The sequence below is a fragment of the Antennarius striatus genome, chromosome 2 (assembly GCF_040054535.1).
Source record: "Antennarius striatus isolate MH-2024 chromosome 2, ASM4005453v1, whole genome shotgun sequence".
NCBI classification, from domain to species: domain Eukaryota; kingdom Metazoa; phylum Chordata; class Actinopteri; order Lophiiformes; family Antennariidae; genus Antennarius; species Antennarius striatus.
The window spans coordinates 6291667-6311323 of record NC_090777.1 but is presented as its reverse complement, the minus strand read 5'-3'; the positions used below and the strand labels follow the sequence as shown (position 1 = coordinate 6311323).

The window sequence follows — 19657 nt, the reverse complement described above, 5'->3', positions numbered from 1 at the left end:
GTCAAGAAACTAATCAAATACATTAATATTTAGTCCTATATCCTGCCAGTGTTTTTAGCGAAGCAACAGCCAACATTTTTCTGGTGTTGTTGTCAGTGTCTGTACAATGTGAGGAGTTCCCCCAAAGAACATTTCTTTCTCAAAAACAAGTTACATAATACTTGGATCACTGGACTTGAAAGACATTCCAGTGAAACTTCTAAACAGCCATAAATTTAACCTCCTTCTGAGGCCCCTTTAATAGGGTGCAGGGGAGGCCCCTTTACTCCCTCCCCCGCACCCTATTATAAACCTTCACGCTGTTTCTCAGCACACAAACCTTCCCACTGCACATTTGTGTAGCTTGAGAATAACACCTAAAGAGTTGTCTCTTGAACAGAAGTCAATATTTTAATTTCCATTACGTCTAACAACCGAGGTAAGCAAACGTTTGTTTTGCTGCATTTTTCATTTTAGTGACTTTTTTTTAAATAGTTTTGTTTGTTTTTTAATCTACAATGCATCATAATGATGGGAGTATTAACCATTTTAATTTCAGGCTGGTGACAACATGAGAAACTACATAATTCTGGTCATATTTGCTTTCGGCCTGATACATATAATCACTTCAGGTAAGAATTATACACATAGCCTGGGACTGCAATTGTGGCGGAATGTGTTTAGTGTTTGTATGTGTGTGTGTGTGTACGTGTGTGTGTGTGTGTGTGTGTGGGTATGTTGTATGCTCTGTGTGCAGAGATGAGTAAAGACCTGCTACAGATTTAGGAGAGGACTTGGTAACCTGAGTATGCACTAATCAGTATCATATGTACTGAAGCATTTGATGCAAAACCTATACCATTGTATTAACTATGTAGGTGAATGATGATGGAGAAGTGTCTGCTTCCATAAGTATGCTTCCATAAGTAACTGGAATGAACAGACTAACATATCTACAAAGTTGACACACCCCTGTTCAAATGAAAGGCTTTTGTCATGTTAAAAATTTACATCAAGATAATTTCCCAACTTTTTACACCTCTAATGCAACTTATTACCTGTACAAAACAAGTGAAAAAAAATATTTCAGGGAGGTAAAGTTAAATAAACTAATGAGATAATGTCTGAAAGCCTATTCGCTCAGTGCCAGATAATATGGTTGCACAAGATTAAACTAGTTCCATTCAAAGTCATGTTAAATTGGAGTCACAACACATCTATTATCAAATAAGGTGATCAACTCAAATAAAGTTAAACTCTTCTATGAGGCTTTTCTGAACATTTTTGCAGCCCTATCTTCCAGTACAATCCATGGTCTGTGGAGAGCTTCCAAAGCATCAGAGGGATCTCATTATTAAAGATGTCAGTCAGGTGAAGGCTACAAGAGAATTTGAAAGGAATTAAATATATCATTTAACACAGTGAAGACAATCATTAGAGATTGGAGATCACTTGTAAATATAGTCTACGGAGTCCGCCATTTGATCTTGTCCATCAACCTGTCCATCACATTGCCAAAATGAATGCTCAGAGCTGATCCTTTAAAATTCAGTTTAAATCAATTGTATTAATCTCCGATGGGAAATCCTTTGTCCACTCTAATTTTTTTAATTTAAATGTTTTGGTCCACATGGGCCTTGAACTGCCCAAGGCTTAGTAAACTGAGATACTGCCGTCCTTGATAGCTTTTGTTAGCCCCCCTAACGTAATAACTCCCACAAACATAATAACTCCACAAACGTTATAAAAAATTTCAGTTTAAAATGTAATTATCCCACAAATGTAATAACTTTCCCACAAACGTAATACCATTGCCTAGTCCCGCTCTGTGCGGAGTTGGCATGCTCTCCCCGTGTCTGCGTTGGTTCTCTCCGGGTTCTCCGGCTTCCTCCCACCTCCAAAGGCATGCGCTTCAGGTTGATTGACCGTTCCAAATTGCCCGTAGGAGTGAATGTGTGTGTGAGTGGTTGTATGTCTTTGTGTGTGGCTCCGCAGTGCACTGGCGTCGTGCCCGGAGTGTCCCCCGCCTCACGCCCTATGTCACTGGGATAGGCTCCAGCTCCCCGTGACCCGCTGCAGTGGATACAGCGGTGATAATATGAAAATGACTGATGACTGACCACAAATGTAATACCTAATTTCCCGCAAAACTAATAATTATTATGTTTGTGGAAATTTATTACATTTGTGGGATGGTAATACCCCACAAACATAATAAAAAATTGCAGGTTTAAATGTAATAATCCCACAAATGTAATTAATTTCCCACAAACGTAATACCATCGCCTACCACAAAACGTAATGCCTAATTTCCCACGAACGTAATATTTATTGCGTTTGTGGGGTTATTAAGTTTGTGGGAGTTATTACATTTGTGGGGCTAACAGCTTTCTTGTCTGCTTTCATTTAATTTCTTTCAATCTGAAAAGATACCTTTTTGTCAGTTGTACAAATAAGAAAAAAAATAGTGAACAAGTAAATTTCCTTAATTCCACCAGCTATAAAAAAACAAAACAAAACTGAAGTTGAAAGCCTTTGAACCAGAATTTGATGATGACTAAAGTGTCAAAAAACTCAAACACACTGAGGCTCACACACACACGCATGAGCACATGCGCACACACACAAATATTCTTCTCCTTTCAGCTTTTCCCTACAGGGGTCGCCACAGTGAATCAGTTGCGCCCATCTAACCCTGTCTTCTGCATCCTCGTCTCTCATACCAACTACCTTCATGTTCTCTTTCACTACATCCATAAACCTCCTCTTTGGTCGTTGTCTAGGCCTCCTGCCTGGTAGTTCAAAACTCAGCATCCTTTCTTACATGTGCTGTCTAACCTCTAACATGTGCTGTCCCTCTGATGTACTCATTCTTGATCCTATCCATCCTGGTCACTCCCAAAGAGAACCTCAGCGTCTTCATCTCTGCTACCCCCAGCTCTGCCTCCTGTCTTTTCCTCAGTGTCATTGTCTCTATACCAAACAACATCGCTGGTCTCACCACAGTTTTGTATACCTTTCATTTCACCTGAAACTCATCTATCACACATCACACCTGACACTTTTCTCCACCCATTCCATCCTGCCGGTACACGCTTCTTCACCTCTTTTCTACACTCTCCATGGCTCTGGACTGTTGACCCTAAGTACTTGAAATCCTCCACCTTCTTGATCTCTTCTCCCTATAACCTCAGTCTTCCATTTGGGTCCCTCTCATTCACACACACACACACACACACACACACACACACACACACACACACACACACACACACACACACACACACACACACACACACACACACACACACACACACACACACACCTGTACTCTGTCTTACTGTGGCTAACCTTCATTCCTTTCCAGGGTAGACCTCAACCTTTCTAGCTTCTCTTCCACCTGTTCACTGCTTTCATTACAGACCATATCATAGTCCATGGAGATTCCTGTCTAACCTCGTCAGTCAGCCTGTCCATCACCATAGCGAACAGGGAAGGGCTCAGAGCCAATTCCTGATGCAGTCCCATCTCCACCTTGACATCCTCTGTCACACCTACAGCACACCTCACCACTGTCTTACAGTCCTGTTACATGTCCTGCACCGCTGTAGCATACTTCTCTGCCACTCCAGACTTCATCATACAATACCAAAGTTCCTCTCTGGGCAGCCTGTGATAAGCTTTCTCCAGATCTACAAAAACACAATGCAGCTCCCTCTGGCCTTCACTATACTTCTCTATCAACAACCTCAAAGCAAATACTGCATCTGTAGTACTCTTTTTGTTGGCATGAAACCATACTGCTTCTCACAAATGCTCACTTCTTCCTTTAGTCTAGCTTCAACTTCTCTTCCACATACCTTCATTGAATGGCTCATCAGCTTTATTCCTCTGTAGTTACCACAACTCTGCACATCTCCCTTGTCCTTAAAAATGGGCACCAGCACAATTCTACTTCATTCCTCAGCCATCTTCTCACTATTTAAGATCCTGTTGAACAACCCAGTCAGAAACTCTACTGCCACCTCTCCTGGACACTTCCATACCTCCACAGGTATATCATCAGGACCGACTGCCTTCCAACTCTTCATCCTCTTCAATGCCCTCCTCACTTCATCCTGACTAATCTTTGCTACTTCCTGGCATACAACAAACACCTCTTCTAGTCGTTGTTTTCTCTCATTTTCCTCATTCATCATCCCATCACACTACTGGCACCTGTCAATAATCTTCCATCCCTATCTTTAATCACCCTAACTTGCTGCACGTCCTTGCCATTTCTGTCTCTCTGCCTTGCCAACCTGTATAGATCAGTCTCTACCGCCTTACAGTCCAACCTAGCATACAAGTCATCATAAGGCCCTTGTTTGCCCTTTGCTACCTCTACTTTCAACTTACCCTGCATATCTCTGTACTCCGGTCTACTCGCCTCAGTCCTCTCTGTGTCCCACTTCTTCTTAACTAACCTCTTTCTCTGTATACACTCCTGAACCTCCTCATTCCACTACCAAGTCTCCGTATGTACTTTCCTTCCAGATGACACACCAAGTACTGTCCTACCTGTCTCCCTGATCACATTAGCTGTAGTTGTCCAGTCATTAGGAAGCACCTCCTGGCCACCCAGAGCCTGTCTTAACTTCAAGTTATGCAACACTCTTCCTTTTTCAGCTTCCACCATTTCGTCCTCTGCTCTACCTTTGCCCTCTTCATCTTCCTCACCACCAGAGTCGTCCTACACACCACCATCCTATTCTGTTTGGCTACACTCTTGCCATTGTGTCTTCTCTTATTAGGCTGGAACACTCGGGCTGACACACCTGCAGCAGATCTTAATCACTGCCGCCCCAATTACCAGCCTACTACAAAAGCCAGCCAGTGCATTTACTCTACAGTCCACAGACCAAGCAACAGCTCCCACAGACATGATTCTTTAAGTTTGTTTTGTAACTGTAGTTCTTCTTCCTTTGACCTGGGGATGGCTGGGGTCCTGTTTTTGTTTAGTCTTTAGTTTTTAATTTGGTTTTGCTCGGTAGGGAGGGGGGGGCAGCTTTGACATCCCTATAGAGGGTGTCCTGCGCCCCCTTCCATTCTATTGAGTTTGCCAGCATCTCCAGGTCCCTTTTGATTTGGTAAAGTACCCTAATTAAGTTGCTGTAAGGGCTGTTTATTATTTACAAACTTGTGTTCTTGTGGGAAAAGGTTAATATAAACCGTTAACTTTTATTTTCATGGTGTCCTTCTTCTATGTTGGGGTCTCCATTTTTGAGCCATTGATTATTACTCTTGAGTTGTTTGGAGACCGCAACAGTACTGTATATGATTGTACGTGACAAGGAAGCTGCTGGTTCTTCAAAGAAAAACAAGGCAGTCAGAGACTGCAACATCCCGTGACACCCATGAATCAAAACTTTTACCCTGACCTGCTAACATAGTTCAAAGCACTAGCTTTGGTCTGTGGTCTTACTCACATTGGTCTTTCTTCCCCATTTTTCCATCTTATCCGGTTCCTGAGTGTGCAAAAGACCTTGACCTAGTTTTCTCAAGGTCATCATCTCATTTTCATCCCCTTGCCGCCCGAATAATGTGCTTTTTGTTGCATCTTTCTAACTTCAATGTTTACGAAGATATTTGGTGGACTAACGGATGAACGAACGGATGAACTCATGAACACTGACAATTACAATACATCACGGCTTTCAAGCCTTTAAAGCTACTTTGCACCAAGTCTGTACACTTGAAACACAGATCTGACTTACAGTAATAAGGCAATTGCGTCCTATCTACAAGAAGATGGATGGATGTTGACTGGTTGTTATTATCCAGAATTTAGATTTCTTTGGACTTGTGTATTTGCAATGAGTTTTGTATTTGTTTTTTTGTCTATTCCAGATGCCAAAGGATTGTCCATCACCACTATAAAGGTATTATTTTCTATACCAAAGTGGTAGTCACTTTTTGCAGCTGTGAATGAAAAACTCTACTGTATATGATTTTGTAGCCACAAAGTACCAATTTCTTCACAGGTAATAGATCACACCAAAATGAGCAAGTACTAGGGATGCCAGGTTTATCTGTATATCCAATAATCTATAGCCTACACATATCTTTCTTGGCCCATGCCCACCCCACCCCCCACTCCTCCAAAAATGTAGAAATAATTCCAGTGGTTGTATTTTGTTTGTTGTTGGGTTTTTTAAATGGGAAAAGGGGAAATGGTCTCACAATGCTTTGTAAATAAAAATAAATAAATCCTGAACACGACCATTATCTGGACTGCGACCCGAATTCATCTACCAAGTTTTCATTATTAACCAGTCCTGTTAAAACATAAACCAACCAATGGCAATGGCTGAAAAATATTTCTTTGGTAGCAGAATAATGCTCAAATAATTTAACAAGATGATTTCTGTACAAGTAGATGCATTTTTATTACAATGAGAAATTATTCCGCTTGTTTAAATATAATTAGAAGAAGTAGAATAATACTTGATCACTATAGAGATTGTATTATTAGGACTCAATTGCCTGATAAAATTGCAAAACCACAGCTTTGTAAAAGCTGAAATTTTCAAATGGCCCATATTTTTTACATGTGAAGTTTTATATTAGCAGAATTCCAGATTTCTTCCTAAATTAATTTGGTTCATTTTGCAACCAATTTCATATCCAAAATACCAATGCTTCATTTCCTGACCATTGTATCACCATAACCTTTGCTTCAAACTAGCTCCCTCACATTTACTCTTCTCATTCCATTACCTCAGGAAGACCCATACACAATGACCAGAGGCCCTGAGCTGGAGGGCTACTGCATTGACCTCATCACTCTGCTCTCCAAGAAGCTTGGTTTCGAGTACAAAATGCACCTGGTGAAGGACAACCGGTATGGAATCATAGACACTACTGGTAACTGGAACGGCATGATTGGCGAGATCATCAGAGGGGTGAGATGTTGATTGTGTTTTGATTATATACTTTGGTACAAAAAAAACGGCACATGTGATGATGCTATCCTTGCAGATTTTGCACAGTTTTTCAACGTGGGTTTAAAAATGTATTTTAATTAATCCAATCAGATAGCCAATGATAGTAGCCCTGTGGATTGTGCTAAGTATTCAGCAATTAATTAATAATGCCTTTATTATTATTAACCTTGCGTGTGTTTATGTGTGTGTGTGTGTGTGTGTGTGTGTGTGTGTGTGTCTGGGTGTGTGTGTGTGTGCTTAGCAGCCAGTTGACATACAGTTGGACAATGCATCAGAGCTTTGATGAGTCCATTTCACGAAGCAGGTTTCGTGTAAACCTAGGGTATTGTTAATCCTGAAGTGAGGGAACCTTGTTAGAGTTATGTCACACCTGCTAAACTCCATGTGAACTTACCCTGGGTTGAAAGTAACCCTGTGAAACTGCAAACCCAGGGTTTACAGGCTCGTAGTAAGTCAATCCAGGGTCACAGGTTTTACTCAAGGTTTGCTCACCCTGCTTTGTCAAACGGACCCATTACTGAGTGTTTGTTTGGAAAGCTATAGGATAACAAATTCTACCACAAGCAAAACTGTTTGTAGACCTTGTTGATTTGGTCTTCATCTTCCTCCTCTGCTTCTTCTGCTTCTTCATCTTCTTCTTGCTGCCCCTCTTCTGCCTCTTCTTTGTCTGTTTATTCTTCCTCCTGTTTCTCACCACTGTAACACAATAAAAGACAAAGATTATTTTAAAACATTTTTAAAATTAAAACATTTGACATCCTAATTAGATACACTGGAACTGTACATTGTATCAAAATGTATTATCTTCATTATCTGTTCATTTTATTTATTACTTATTACTTATCTAGTGTCTTTACATTTCCTTTTCAAATAAGTTATGTTGTGACAGGGTGCCCTGAGAGGAATTGTGGTATTGTATGAGGAAGTCTGGAGTGGCAGAGAAGTACATATGTTAGAGCGAGGACTGTTAGACAGTGGTGAAGTGTGCTCTAGATGTGACAGGGGAGTTCAAGGTGGAGGAGAGGAATGAAGATTAGCCACAGTAAGACAGAGTACATGTGTGTGAATGTACTCTGTACATTCACTCTTCTCCCTGTAACCTCACTCTTCCACCCAGGTGGAAAAGTGAGGTTACAGAGAGAAGAGATCAAGAAGGTGGAGGATTTTAAGTACTTAGGATAAAAAATTCAGAGCAATGGAGAGTGTGGAAAAGGGGTTAAAGAAGCATGTACAGGCAGGATGGAACGGGTGAAGGAAAGTGTCACACATTGTATTCCTTTGCAGTCTGCATGTTTGCAAATTCAGATTAAATTGCCTTGAATGACACCAGGATTCAGTGCTACTTACAACTTCATTCTGTAGTCTTTTTATTTTTTACTACTATGCATTCCTGTGACTCCTTTAGGAAGCTGACCTTGCTGTGGCCCCCCTGACCATCACTGCAGTCAGAGAGCACTTTGTTGATATGACAACGCCATTTATGCAAACAGGAATCAGCTTCATCATTCGTAAAGACTCTGCCTCTGAAGAGAGCACCTTCAGTCTGCTGTCACCTTTATCCACTAATGCGTGGGTTGGCATTCTCATTGCTTTCCTGCTAACAGGCTTCTGCATGTTCTTGGTCAGCAGGTAAGAAAACTTCATCATGTCATCATCAACTCCTGCTAAGTTTGTGGTTTCTGGTAGAAAGGAAGTTCTAGCTACATGAATTCAGAGGGAATACCCATTTATTTCATCCTTGATTTGTTTAATGTTCACTTGGTTTGAGCAGTCTCTAATGGTATGTTTAGGTGATGGAGCAGCTGGAATTACCTCCTCAGTTGAAAAGATAATTTACTTCTGGTATTCAACCATTGAGCCTTAGCCATACTGATATTAAACAACCTTCTATCTGTATTACCTTTTCCCACACTCTTTTTGTGTCTCACGTAAGTCCGAGACTCACGGAACATAGCGCATTTCCAGATGCCGTCAACCAATATAATGTGCTAACGGTATCACGTGACTGTCTACCAAAAGTCCGCGATGAGGTGAAGTCGCGGGCGTTGATGCGCGAGAGCGCACTGTATATGTGTGTGTGCTTATGTATTGATATACAAATAACTGCTTTCTCATGTTACTCAATAGGATTAGTCCCACTGAATGGGCTGAGCCAAACAAAGAGGGACAAAGCTTTACAATACTTCACAGTTTCTGGTACATCACAGGAGCTCTCACGCTGCAAGGTACAGTGAAACAGATATACATACCTGCCTGTTGGCTGTCTTTCCCCTCTCTGTTGACTGCCCTAAAAGGAAAACAAAATCAAATTGTTAAATTCTCTTAGTTATACATGCTAAATTGTATGTACAACTAAAAGAACTATTTTGTCCCTTGGTTGTTCTGAATAAAAGATGTAACATGACAGCGATAATATAAAATGATTATAAGTTAAGTTCTAGTCATTATTTTATCTTTTATATTAAGCAGTATAAGGTTATATTCCAGAATAGATTATTATATGTACATATAATAATTCCATTATTAAATGTACATCACCTTCCAACAAGACAATGACCTAAAACACACAGCTAAAATAACAAAGGAGTGGCTTCGGAACAACTCTGTGACCATTCTTGACTGGCCCAGCCAGAGCCCTGACCTAAACCCAATTGATCATCTCTGGAGAGACCTGAAAATGGCTGTCCACTAAAATTCACCACCTAACCTGATGGAACTGGAGAGGATCTGCAAGGAAGAATGGCAGAGGATCCCCAAATCCAGGTGTGAAAAACTTGTTGCATCATTCCCAAGGAGACTTAAGGCTGTACTGGATCAAAAGGGTGCCTCTACTCAATACTGAGCAAAGGGTCTGAATACTTATGACCATGTGATATTTCAGTTTTTCTTTTTTAATAAATTTGCAAAATTTCTACATTTCTGTTTTTTTCTGTCAAGATGGGGTGCTGAGTGTACATTAACGAGAAATAAAATTTACTTTTTTGATTTTAGCAAATGGCTGCAATGGAAGAAAGAGTGAGAAATTTAAAGGGGTCTGAATACTTTCCGTACCCACTGTGTGTGTGTGTGTGTGTGTGTGTGTGTGTGTGTGTGTGTGTGTGTGTGTGTGTGTGTGTGTGTGTGTGTGTGTATATTTTATTTTTTTAAGTGACATATGTGTCACTTAAAAGGAACTTTATTGTCCCTTTAAAGGAAAAGGCACCTGTCAAAGGAGCAAGTGGAAAAGAAATTTAAGAGAAGTGATAGTAAAATTAGCTGATTACATGAACAGAACTGTAAGTAGTTACTTAAATACTGTTTTTGTCAGATGCCGAGGAACATTTTGGATACTACATTGATTGTCCCATTCCAAACGGAAACTGTGGCTGAACAAACTCTTCGTTATTATATATATGCAACACATGTATATTTTGGTGATGGCAGTACACTGTGTGTGTGTGTGTGTGTGTGTGTGTGTGTGTGTGTGTGTGTGTGTGTGTGTGTGTGTGTGTGTGTGTGTGTGTGTGTGTGTGTGTGTGTGTGTGTGTGTACTGTATACGTGTGCAAGTATTTGGAGTTAAACAAAAGTAATCTCCCTATGGGAATTATTAATAGTTTTATGTGTTTATTTTTATTTTTATTTTTTACACACACAAACACACTGGTAGTATAGAAAATGATCATTTGGACATGACAAAAATGAAAAGACGGTACACATGTACAGTGAGGGGAGGGTGGTTGGAGTATGGACAATGATTGTGAAGGATTTTTTATGACAATATTTCCCCTACTTTAGAAAACACCCATCTTACATTGCTGTCAAAACACACAGCACAGCAGATATCATTACGGATATCTGCTTTGGAGTGTGGACGAAAGGCTGTGGCTGTAACTGTGGGTAGCGCTGTTGCCCCACAGCTAGAAGGTTCTTGGTTTGTGTCCTTTCTGTGCAAAGTCACATGTTTTTAATGTTGGGGTATACAGGAAACACACAGACCTAGTACCTGCTTTTTGACTTTCACCATCTACAGGAGCACAAGCTAGGAGTCATCTTTTTTATTCTCTTATCTATCCTCTATTATGATTTATTTTTAGCTCTTCATTCTCAAATTCTCCTTATTCTTAAATGTGATACGGTTTTTATCTGGCTCAGTACAACTATAATGAAAGGCTACCCCCCCCTCGGGATCAATAAAGTACTGTATGTATCAATGCAACACATTACTCATATTCATAAGCAACTGTAAATAAGATAAAAGTAGGCAGGCCATATAAACACCTGATTGAAGCGGAGCTGACTAGTTAGCGAAATACTAGCTGACTTCAACAGCTTGTGAGGAACATTAAGTGTCTAGCTTTGAGCCAGGATAATGCTACCTCAGTCTGACCATGAACTTAACCTCGGGGATGACCAGGCCCGGGGGAGGATATGTCAATCAATCAATATAGGATATGTTAATCACTGTCAATCACTCCCATTGTCACATCAAGACGGGAGCTTTGACAAAATGGATCATTATCACGGTGTCTAGCAAAAACGTCTGTCTATTTACTGATACAGGAAGTGTTTGTTTTCCAGTTGCTAGGATTTGGTATGGTTAGGGAGGACCACTATGTACCATGTGGAGACCCGAAAAAAAATTGTTTTTCATAATAGAACCTCTTTAAATTGTGTTCAGGCTAAGATAGCAGTGTCTGGCAATGTCCTGGCTCAGATCTGAAAGTTCTGAAAGTTCTTCAGTTGATGTTGAAGTCAACTTGTATTTGGCTAACAAGTTAGCTCTGTTTGTGTGTGTGTGTGTGTGTGTGTGTGTGTGTGTGTGTGTGTGTGTGTGTGTGTGTGTGTGTGTGTGTGTGTGTGTGTGTGTGTGTGTGTGTGTGTGTGTGTCTATAGCTGTGTGTGTGTGTGTACGTGTGTATACTCAGCGTCATAGTGAAGACACACACACACACACACACACACACACACACACACGGCATGATTTTATGTTAATTATGGTTGCTTATGAGTATGAGTAAAATGCTGTGTTGATAAATACTTTATTGATCCCCAAGGGGGAATTGACAATCTGACTCCCATATCTTTTGTCTTTGTTGCTTCAGGTGTTGGTCCTCACCCTACAGGGTTGTCTGGAAGGTTAATCAGTGCTATCTGGTGGCTCTTTGCTGTCCTGCTGTTAATCTGCTATTGGTGCCACTTCAACTCTATCACGCATTCTAGGATGAAACATGTCTCCATGATGAGCTTTGAAGAACTGGCAAATCAGAATGTGATTGACTATGGCTCAGTCGAGGGTGGATCCACCATGATGTTCTTTAAGGTCTATTCACTTTCTCCGACCCAAGAGTCTACAGTTATCTCAGCAGATTCATTACTGTTATAGATCACTGCTGCTCATATGAGAGAAACCTTTTTTCCATCCCTTCCTTTCCCAGAATTCCAACAATCCATTGTACAGGCGCATATATGAGCACATGGAAAGAAAGAAGAGTTTTGTGAGTGGTATGGAAGAGGGTGTTCGGCGTGCCCAGTTGGGGAACTTTGCCTTCATTGGAGAAGCTGTGTCCTTGGATTTAGCAGTAGCTCACTACTGTAAACTAACCCGTTCACAGGAAGTCATTGCTATGAGAAGCTACGGCATTGCAGCACCTTTGGGTGAGTTGTACAGAGTTGTCAGGATGAATATTCTGTTTTGCCACTTTTTTGGTAGAAATATATGATTGAGATTCTGAAAGGAGGCTGATGGATGTCATTGTAATAGGTAATGCTCAGTGGCACCTTTATTCTGACACTTCACCTGCTTTTGCTTTACCAGGTTCCCCACTGGTTAAAAACCTCTCCATCACTATTCTCCAGCTCAGTGAGTCTGGGGAGTTGACCTATCTAAGGGACAAGTGGTGGACCAGTAGTTGTGTGTTTAATGGTGAAGAAAAATCTTCTGAAGCCCTGCAGCCTCGAGAACTATGGGACCTCTTTCTTCTCCTAGGCCTGGGATTGGGGTTTGGACTGTTGCTGGCCCTGGTTGAGTTATTTTCTAGAGCCCGCAACCAAGCTAAGGATAGTAAGGTAGGGTGACTTTTGCTTGATGCACAGCATCTCAATGTCATTAATATTTTAAATCCACTTGCTTTGTGTTCAGTTACACCAAAAAATGTCCCAGTTAGAGACTCAGAATGAAACAGCCATCATGAAAGATTTTGAGGCAGCAGTAGGTATCCAGGGAAATTTCAATGTAGGTCGAGTTTTTCATTTGTCAACAGGGTATGGGTCAAATTCAACAAACTATTGTAGAATACAACCCAAATAAACATGTAATATATGTATAAAATCTTCTTCTCCTTTTGTCTTTTCCCTTCAGGGATTTTCACAGTGAATCAGTTGCTTCCATCTAACCCTGTCTTCTGCATTCTCTTCTGTCACACCAATTACCTTCATGTCGTCTTTCACTACATCCATAAACCTCCTCTTTGGTCTTCCTCTAGGCCTCCATCCTGGCAGTTCAAAACTCTTTCTACCGATATATTCACTATCTCTCCTCTGGACATCTCCAAACCATCTCAGTCTGGCCTCTCTGATTTTATCTCTAAAACCTCTAACACATGCTGTCGTTCTGATGTACTCATTCCTAATCCTATCCATCCTGGTCACTCCTAAAAAGAACCTCAGCATCTTCATCTTTACTACATCCTGCTCTGTCTCCTGTCTTTTCCCATTGTCTCTAGACCAAAAAACATGGCTGGTCTCACCAGTTTTGTATACCCTTCTTTTCATTTTAGCTTCACATCACACCTGGCACCTATCTCCACCCGTTCCATCCTGCCTGTACATGCTTCTTTAACCCCTTTTCCACACTCTCCATTGCTCTGAATTGTTGACCCTAAGTACTTAAAATCCTCCACCTTCTTGATCTCTTCCCCCTGTAACCTCACTTATCCACTTGGGTCCCTCTCATTCACACGCATGTACTCTGTCTTACTGCGGCTAACCTTCATTCCTCACCATTCCAGGGTAAACTCCAACTCTCTAGCTTCTCTTCCACCTGTTCCCTGCTGTCACTACAGATCACAGTGTCACCTGAAAACATCATAGTCCATGGGGATTCCTGTCTAACCTCGTCTGTCAGCCTTTCCATCATCATAGCGAACAAGAAGGGGCTCAGAGCTGATCCCTGATGCAGTCCCACCCCCACCTTGAACTCCTGTGTCACACCTACAGCACACCTCACAACTGTCTTACATTCATCATACATGTCCTGCACTGCTCTAACATACTTTTCTGCCACTCCAGACTTCCTCATACAATACCACACTTCCTCTCTGGGTACCCTGCCGTAAGCTTTCTCCAGATCTACAAAAACACAATGCAGCTCCCTCTGGTCTCCCTCTTCTCTATCAACATCCTCAAAGCAAATAATGCATCTGTGTTACTCTTTAATGGCATGAAACCATACTGCTGCTCACAAACGCTCACTTCTGCTCTTAGTCGAGCTTCAACTACTCTTCCCTATAACTTCACTGTATAGCTCATCAACTTTATTCCTCTGTAGTTCTCACAACTCTGCGATCTTCCTTGTTCTTAAAATTGGGCACTAGCACACTTATCCTCCATTCCCCATGCATTTTCTCACTATCTAAGATCCTGTTGAACACCCCAGTCATAAACTCTATTGCCACCTCTCCCATACCTCCGTAGGTATATCATCAGGACCGAGTCCCTTTCCACTCTTCATCCTCTTCAGTGCCCTCCTCACTTCATCCTGACTTATCTTTGCTACTTCCTTGTCCACAACAGCCACCTCTTCTAGCCTTTATTCTCTGTCATTTCCCTTGTTTATCAACTCTTCAAAGTACTCTTTGCATCTTCCCATCACACTGCTAGCATCTGTCAATAGACTTCCATCCCTATCCTGTATCCTCTTAACCTGCTTCACGTCCTTCCCATCTCTGTCTCTCTGTCTTCCCAACCTGTATAGATCAGTCCCTCCTTCCTTACTGTCCAACCTAGCATACAAGTCATCATAAGCCCCTTGTTTGGCCTTTTCTACCTCTACTTTCACTTTACACTGCATCTCCCTGTACTCCTGTCTACTCTCCTCAGTCCTCTCAGTGTATAAAATTGTCCTTTTTTTCAAAATGCTGTGATTTTTTAAAAATGTTTTATCATTTTGTTACTCTGGACTGCAGCTGCTATTTTCATCCCCTCTCTTTACCTGTGCACAGTGACGGCTTCTACCCAATTTTCACCACTATCCTTGGTTGATTTTTAGACTTCAGTGCTCCGATGTGTCACATTTTGGACTAGATGCATGCAGTGTGCCCATGGTTGAATGGTTATTGACGTTGTGTGACTGCACAATGACCCCCAAACATGTCAATGCCCCTGTGCATCCCCACACTGTGGTGCCTTTCCAAGTGTGGAGTCTACATAAAGATTGGGATGACCCTGTGTTTTTGCTATGTTGACACTTAGTGAGAAAGGATCCACTATCAGTGGCCCTTTTTCTTAATGTCATGTCTTTTGTTTCTCTCACAGAGATCTTGCTGCTCAGTGTTGATGTCAGAGCTGAATCTACGATTTGGTAAAGGGGGTATAGCGTCAATCAAGACAGCTCAGAGAGAAGCAAACCCTGAAAAAATATAATTAGTTGGAGACAATGTGATTTCAGAGATTTGAATATTCCAAGAGCCTCTGTTCTCTTGAATACATAATTTAGCAGCCACAGCGTATTTAGGAACAATTCAAGGAACATAACATTCAAACTGTAAATCATTCTGATATGCGTAGTTTTCACTGTTGCTGTATTCACATCCTAATCTCTGCTAACATACGTACATATACACATGTTTTTAAGATAGATTAGTTATATAGTCATCTATACCTGTATGTTCTTAAAACTTGATTTGTCATTTGTGTTGTGAATCTGTGCTGTAGCAATAAAACTGCCTAAATGTGTTTAATAGAAACCAATATATCTGCATTGTGTTATCTTTATTCAAGTTCTTTGATCGAAAGATGCAGATGAAAGCAGAGTTATTTTTGTTTATTGATAAACTCTATAATTTAATTTTTTAAAATTTTATTAACTGTATTAATCCCTGAGGGGAGATTAAGACTCAACTCTACACACAGGTTAGTAGTTTTACATGCATCTCTATAGTGTGTGCAGGCCCGTAACACACACACACACACACACACACACACACACACACACACACACACACACACACACACACACACACACACACAAAGGGGCCTGTGGGCATGCAGGTGAGGGTGAGGTAGAGTGGCAGGCAGCTCCTTTGTGGTGCGCCTCCAATGACCAATTTGTAAAGGGGACAGCGCCTTGCTCAAGGGCGCCTCAGCAGCGCTCCGGAGGTGAGCTGACACCTCCCACTGTCGGCTCACACTCCAGGTGTTTTTGAGCGGGAGCGGTATTCGAACCACCGATCTTGGAACATCGGACAACCCGCTCTACCGCACGCTTTACCACTGAGCCACTGCTGACCCCTTTATGTTACACTTATGCTATATGAGAAGTTTGTTGCATTATTGTAGAAAAAAAAAAAGAATAAAGTCAAAGTTTTTCCACTGACGGCAGACTCTAATGGTCTGACCTTAGCGCCACCTTAGTTGCTCCCTACAGATAAATCATGAAGTGAAACTAGAACCAAGGCGGTTGCAGACTGCAACATCCCGTGACATGGCAACACAATCCTGAAGTCTGCTTTCCACTGAATTCAAAAAGCTAGTGCTGTGATCTGCTGTCATTGATCAGTGCACTAGCTTTCATCTATGGCAGTGGTTCTTAACCTTGTTGGAGGTACCGAACTCTGTCGGTATCATATGCTCACTCACCGAACTCTTCTTTCGTAAAAAAAAAAAAAATCAAATTTAAGACATAAGTATATGTTTTACTGGTGTATTTAATGAATTTTGCATTAATGTCATCTTTTTCAAAGAACAAAACCAAGACAGTTCATGAACTCGCATGAAATTACCTACCTGCAAATCAGTGTGAGTTCTGCTGTTGTTATTGAGAGACCAGTTCAGATATGCGTGGCTTCACCTTGAAGTGCTACTCATGTCATTTTCACAGCAAAGTCTGTTTCTTTTGTTTTCCATGCAGCTTAAGGAAGTGTTCCTTTATTTTTGCCAGTGCGAGACTAGAGTTGCTCAACTTGAGTTTGCAAATTGTGTAGAACGCTGACTCCCATTATGTTCCGTTATACAGTACATGTAAATTCACGTTGCACATATTCGTCCGACCACTTTCTTTTTTTGCTCAACATAGTTACTATGAATTAAATATTTAGAAAGCAATCAGATGACAGACCATCATGAAATTTGACCGCCCCAAAGTTCGGCCGGGTCGTGCTCAAAATGTCAATAATTACGTTCGGGTCGGGCTTTAATACCCGTGGCCTCAGTTCGGGTCAGGCTGGATTTTTTAAACCCGATCTTATGCTTGTCTACATGACAAGCATAAATCGACTACTGAGGGCGCAAAATCCCATGTAGCACAGGTAAGCTAATCGATGTAGCGTGATCACATACAGCCAGTGATGGCTGAGGGGGGCGTGTCATCACGAATTGGCACGATGTGTCAAACGAACACAGTGATTTGTGTATGTTTTTTTTGTCTTGACCTCCATCTCCGCTGAACCCCTGAGACCGACTCACCGAACACCTAGGGTTTGATCAAACCCAGGTTAAGAGCCACTGATCTGTGGTCTTAGTCACACTAGTCTCCCTCGTCTTTCTAACTTATCCGGTTCCTGAGAGTACAAAAGTTGAAATTTGACCTTGACCTAGTTTTCTCAGGGGGATCCCAAGGCGTTTCCAGGCCAGTGTTGAGATATAATCCAGGGAGGCTGAGGAGTATGATGCCCCTGTAGTTGGAACACTCCCTCTGATCCCCCTTTTTAAAAAGAAGAACTACCACCCCAGTCTGCCACTCATTCGGCACTGTCCCAGAATTGCACGCAATATTAAAGAGGCGTGTCATCCGGGGCTTTGCCACTATGAAGTTGATCAACTACCATGGTGACTTCGTCCAGAGAGATTGACTCGAATCTCCTGTCATCCTCCAGCTCTGCCTCTGCAACAGAGGAAGGGTCGGTTGGGGTAGTTGGATTCAGGAGTTCCTCAAAAGTGTTCCTTCCACCGACCGACAACCTCCTCAGTCAAGGTCAACAGTTTTCACATCCCTGCTGTATACAGCTTGGATGGTCCCCCGTTTCACCCTCCTGAGGTGTCGGAAAGTCCTCCAGAATAACCTTGGTGCCGTCCGATAGTCCTTCTCCATGGCCTCTCCGAACACCTCCCACAACCTCTGTTTTGCCTCCATCACAGCCGAGGCTGCAGTCCTCTTGGCCTGTCGGTACCCTGCAACTGCCTCAGGAGTCCCCAGGGACAACATTCCCTTGAAGGCCTCCTTCAGTTGGACGGCTTCCCTGACCACCGGGATCCACCAGGGTGTTTGAGGGTTACCGCCCCTTGAGGCACCCAAGACCTTGTGACTTCAGCAATGGAAGCTTTGAACATCGACCATTCAGGTTCGATGCCCCCAGCCTCCAGAGGGATGGAGGAGAAGCTCCTTCAGAGGTGTGCATTGAAGGCCTCGCGGACAGTCCTCCTCCAGGCGTTCCCAGTTCACCCGCACTACTCGTTTGGGCTTACCAGGTCTATCCAAAGGTTTCCTCTGCCAACGGACCCAACTCACCACCAGGTGGTGATCAGTTGATAACTCTGCCCCTCTCTTCACCTGAGTGTCCAAAACACACAGTCGATGGTCAGATGATACGATCACAAGATTGATCATTGACCTGCGACCCAGGGTGCTCTGGTACCAGGTACACTTATGAGCATCCTTGTGTTCGAACATGGTGTTAGTTATGAATAATCCGTGACTAGCACAGAAGTCCAACAACATAACACTGCTCGAGTTTAGATCAGGGAGGCCATTCCTCCAGATCAAGCCCCTCCAAATTACTCCATCATTGCCGACATGTGCATTGAAGTCCCCCAGGAGAACAATGGAGTCCCCTACAGGGATCCCATCAAGAACCCCATTTAGGGACTCCAAGAGGGCCGAATACCCTGAGCTGATAAGTCACAGTTTTCCCTCTCACAGCCTTAAGGCATAGGGAGGCGACCCTCTCATCCACTGGATAAACTCAACACAGTGGCGCTCAGCCGGGGGCTTGTGAGTGTTCCTACACCTGCCCTGTGCCCTTGCCTGACGCAACTCCAGAGTAAAACAAGGTCCATCCCCTATCCAGGAGTTTGGATCCAGAACCGAGGCTATGCATGGAGGTAAGCCCCACCGGATCCCACTGGTAACACTCCACCTCCAACACAAGCTCCCGCTCCTTCCCTGCCAGTGAGGTGACATTCCACATCCCCAAAGCCAGCCTTTCCCGCCCGGGTCTGATCCGTCGTGACCCCCTGTCATCACTACCACCCATATGGCAGCGCACCCGACCCCATCGATCTGCCCTGCCGCTGGTGGGTCCACAGGGCATTAGGTCTCCATTTCAACATATCTATCAATGAAGATTTGCATTATTGCCTGCAACATACGTTTCAGCACGACGCTTTGCCAGGAGTGTGGCTGTTGTAAACAAACGGGGGGTGATGGGCCATGGATCCCAAAGAGAAGTAGAGAAGGTTAGGTGATGAGAACAGAGTATTCGAGGAAGAATGGACCAAA

The 19657-nt window shown here is 42.5% G+C and overlaps 1 protein-coding gene across 1 annotated transcript; it reads left to right on the top strand.

Annotated features, from left to right (window-relative positions):
• The first annotated feature begins 260 nt into the window (after positions 1-260).
• si:ch211-251b21.1 (uncharacterized protein LOC571720 homolog) lies at positions 261-15914 on the top strand. The gene is given in 11 exon segments (XM_068307164.1): positions 261-418; positions 539-611; positions 5869-5900; positions 6744-6923; positions 8371-8594; positions 9093-9190; positions 12048-12265; positions 12381-12600; positions 12761-13011; positions 15478-15532; positions 15535-15914. Coding segments are annotated over 10 exon segments (1380 nt in total). The 5' UTR covers positions 261-418; positions 539-550; the 3' UTR covers positions 15576-15914.
• The last annotated feature ends 3743 nt before the right edge of the window (positions 15915-19657 follow it).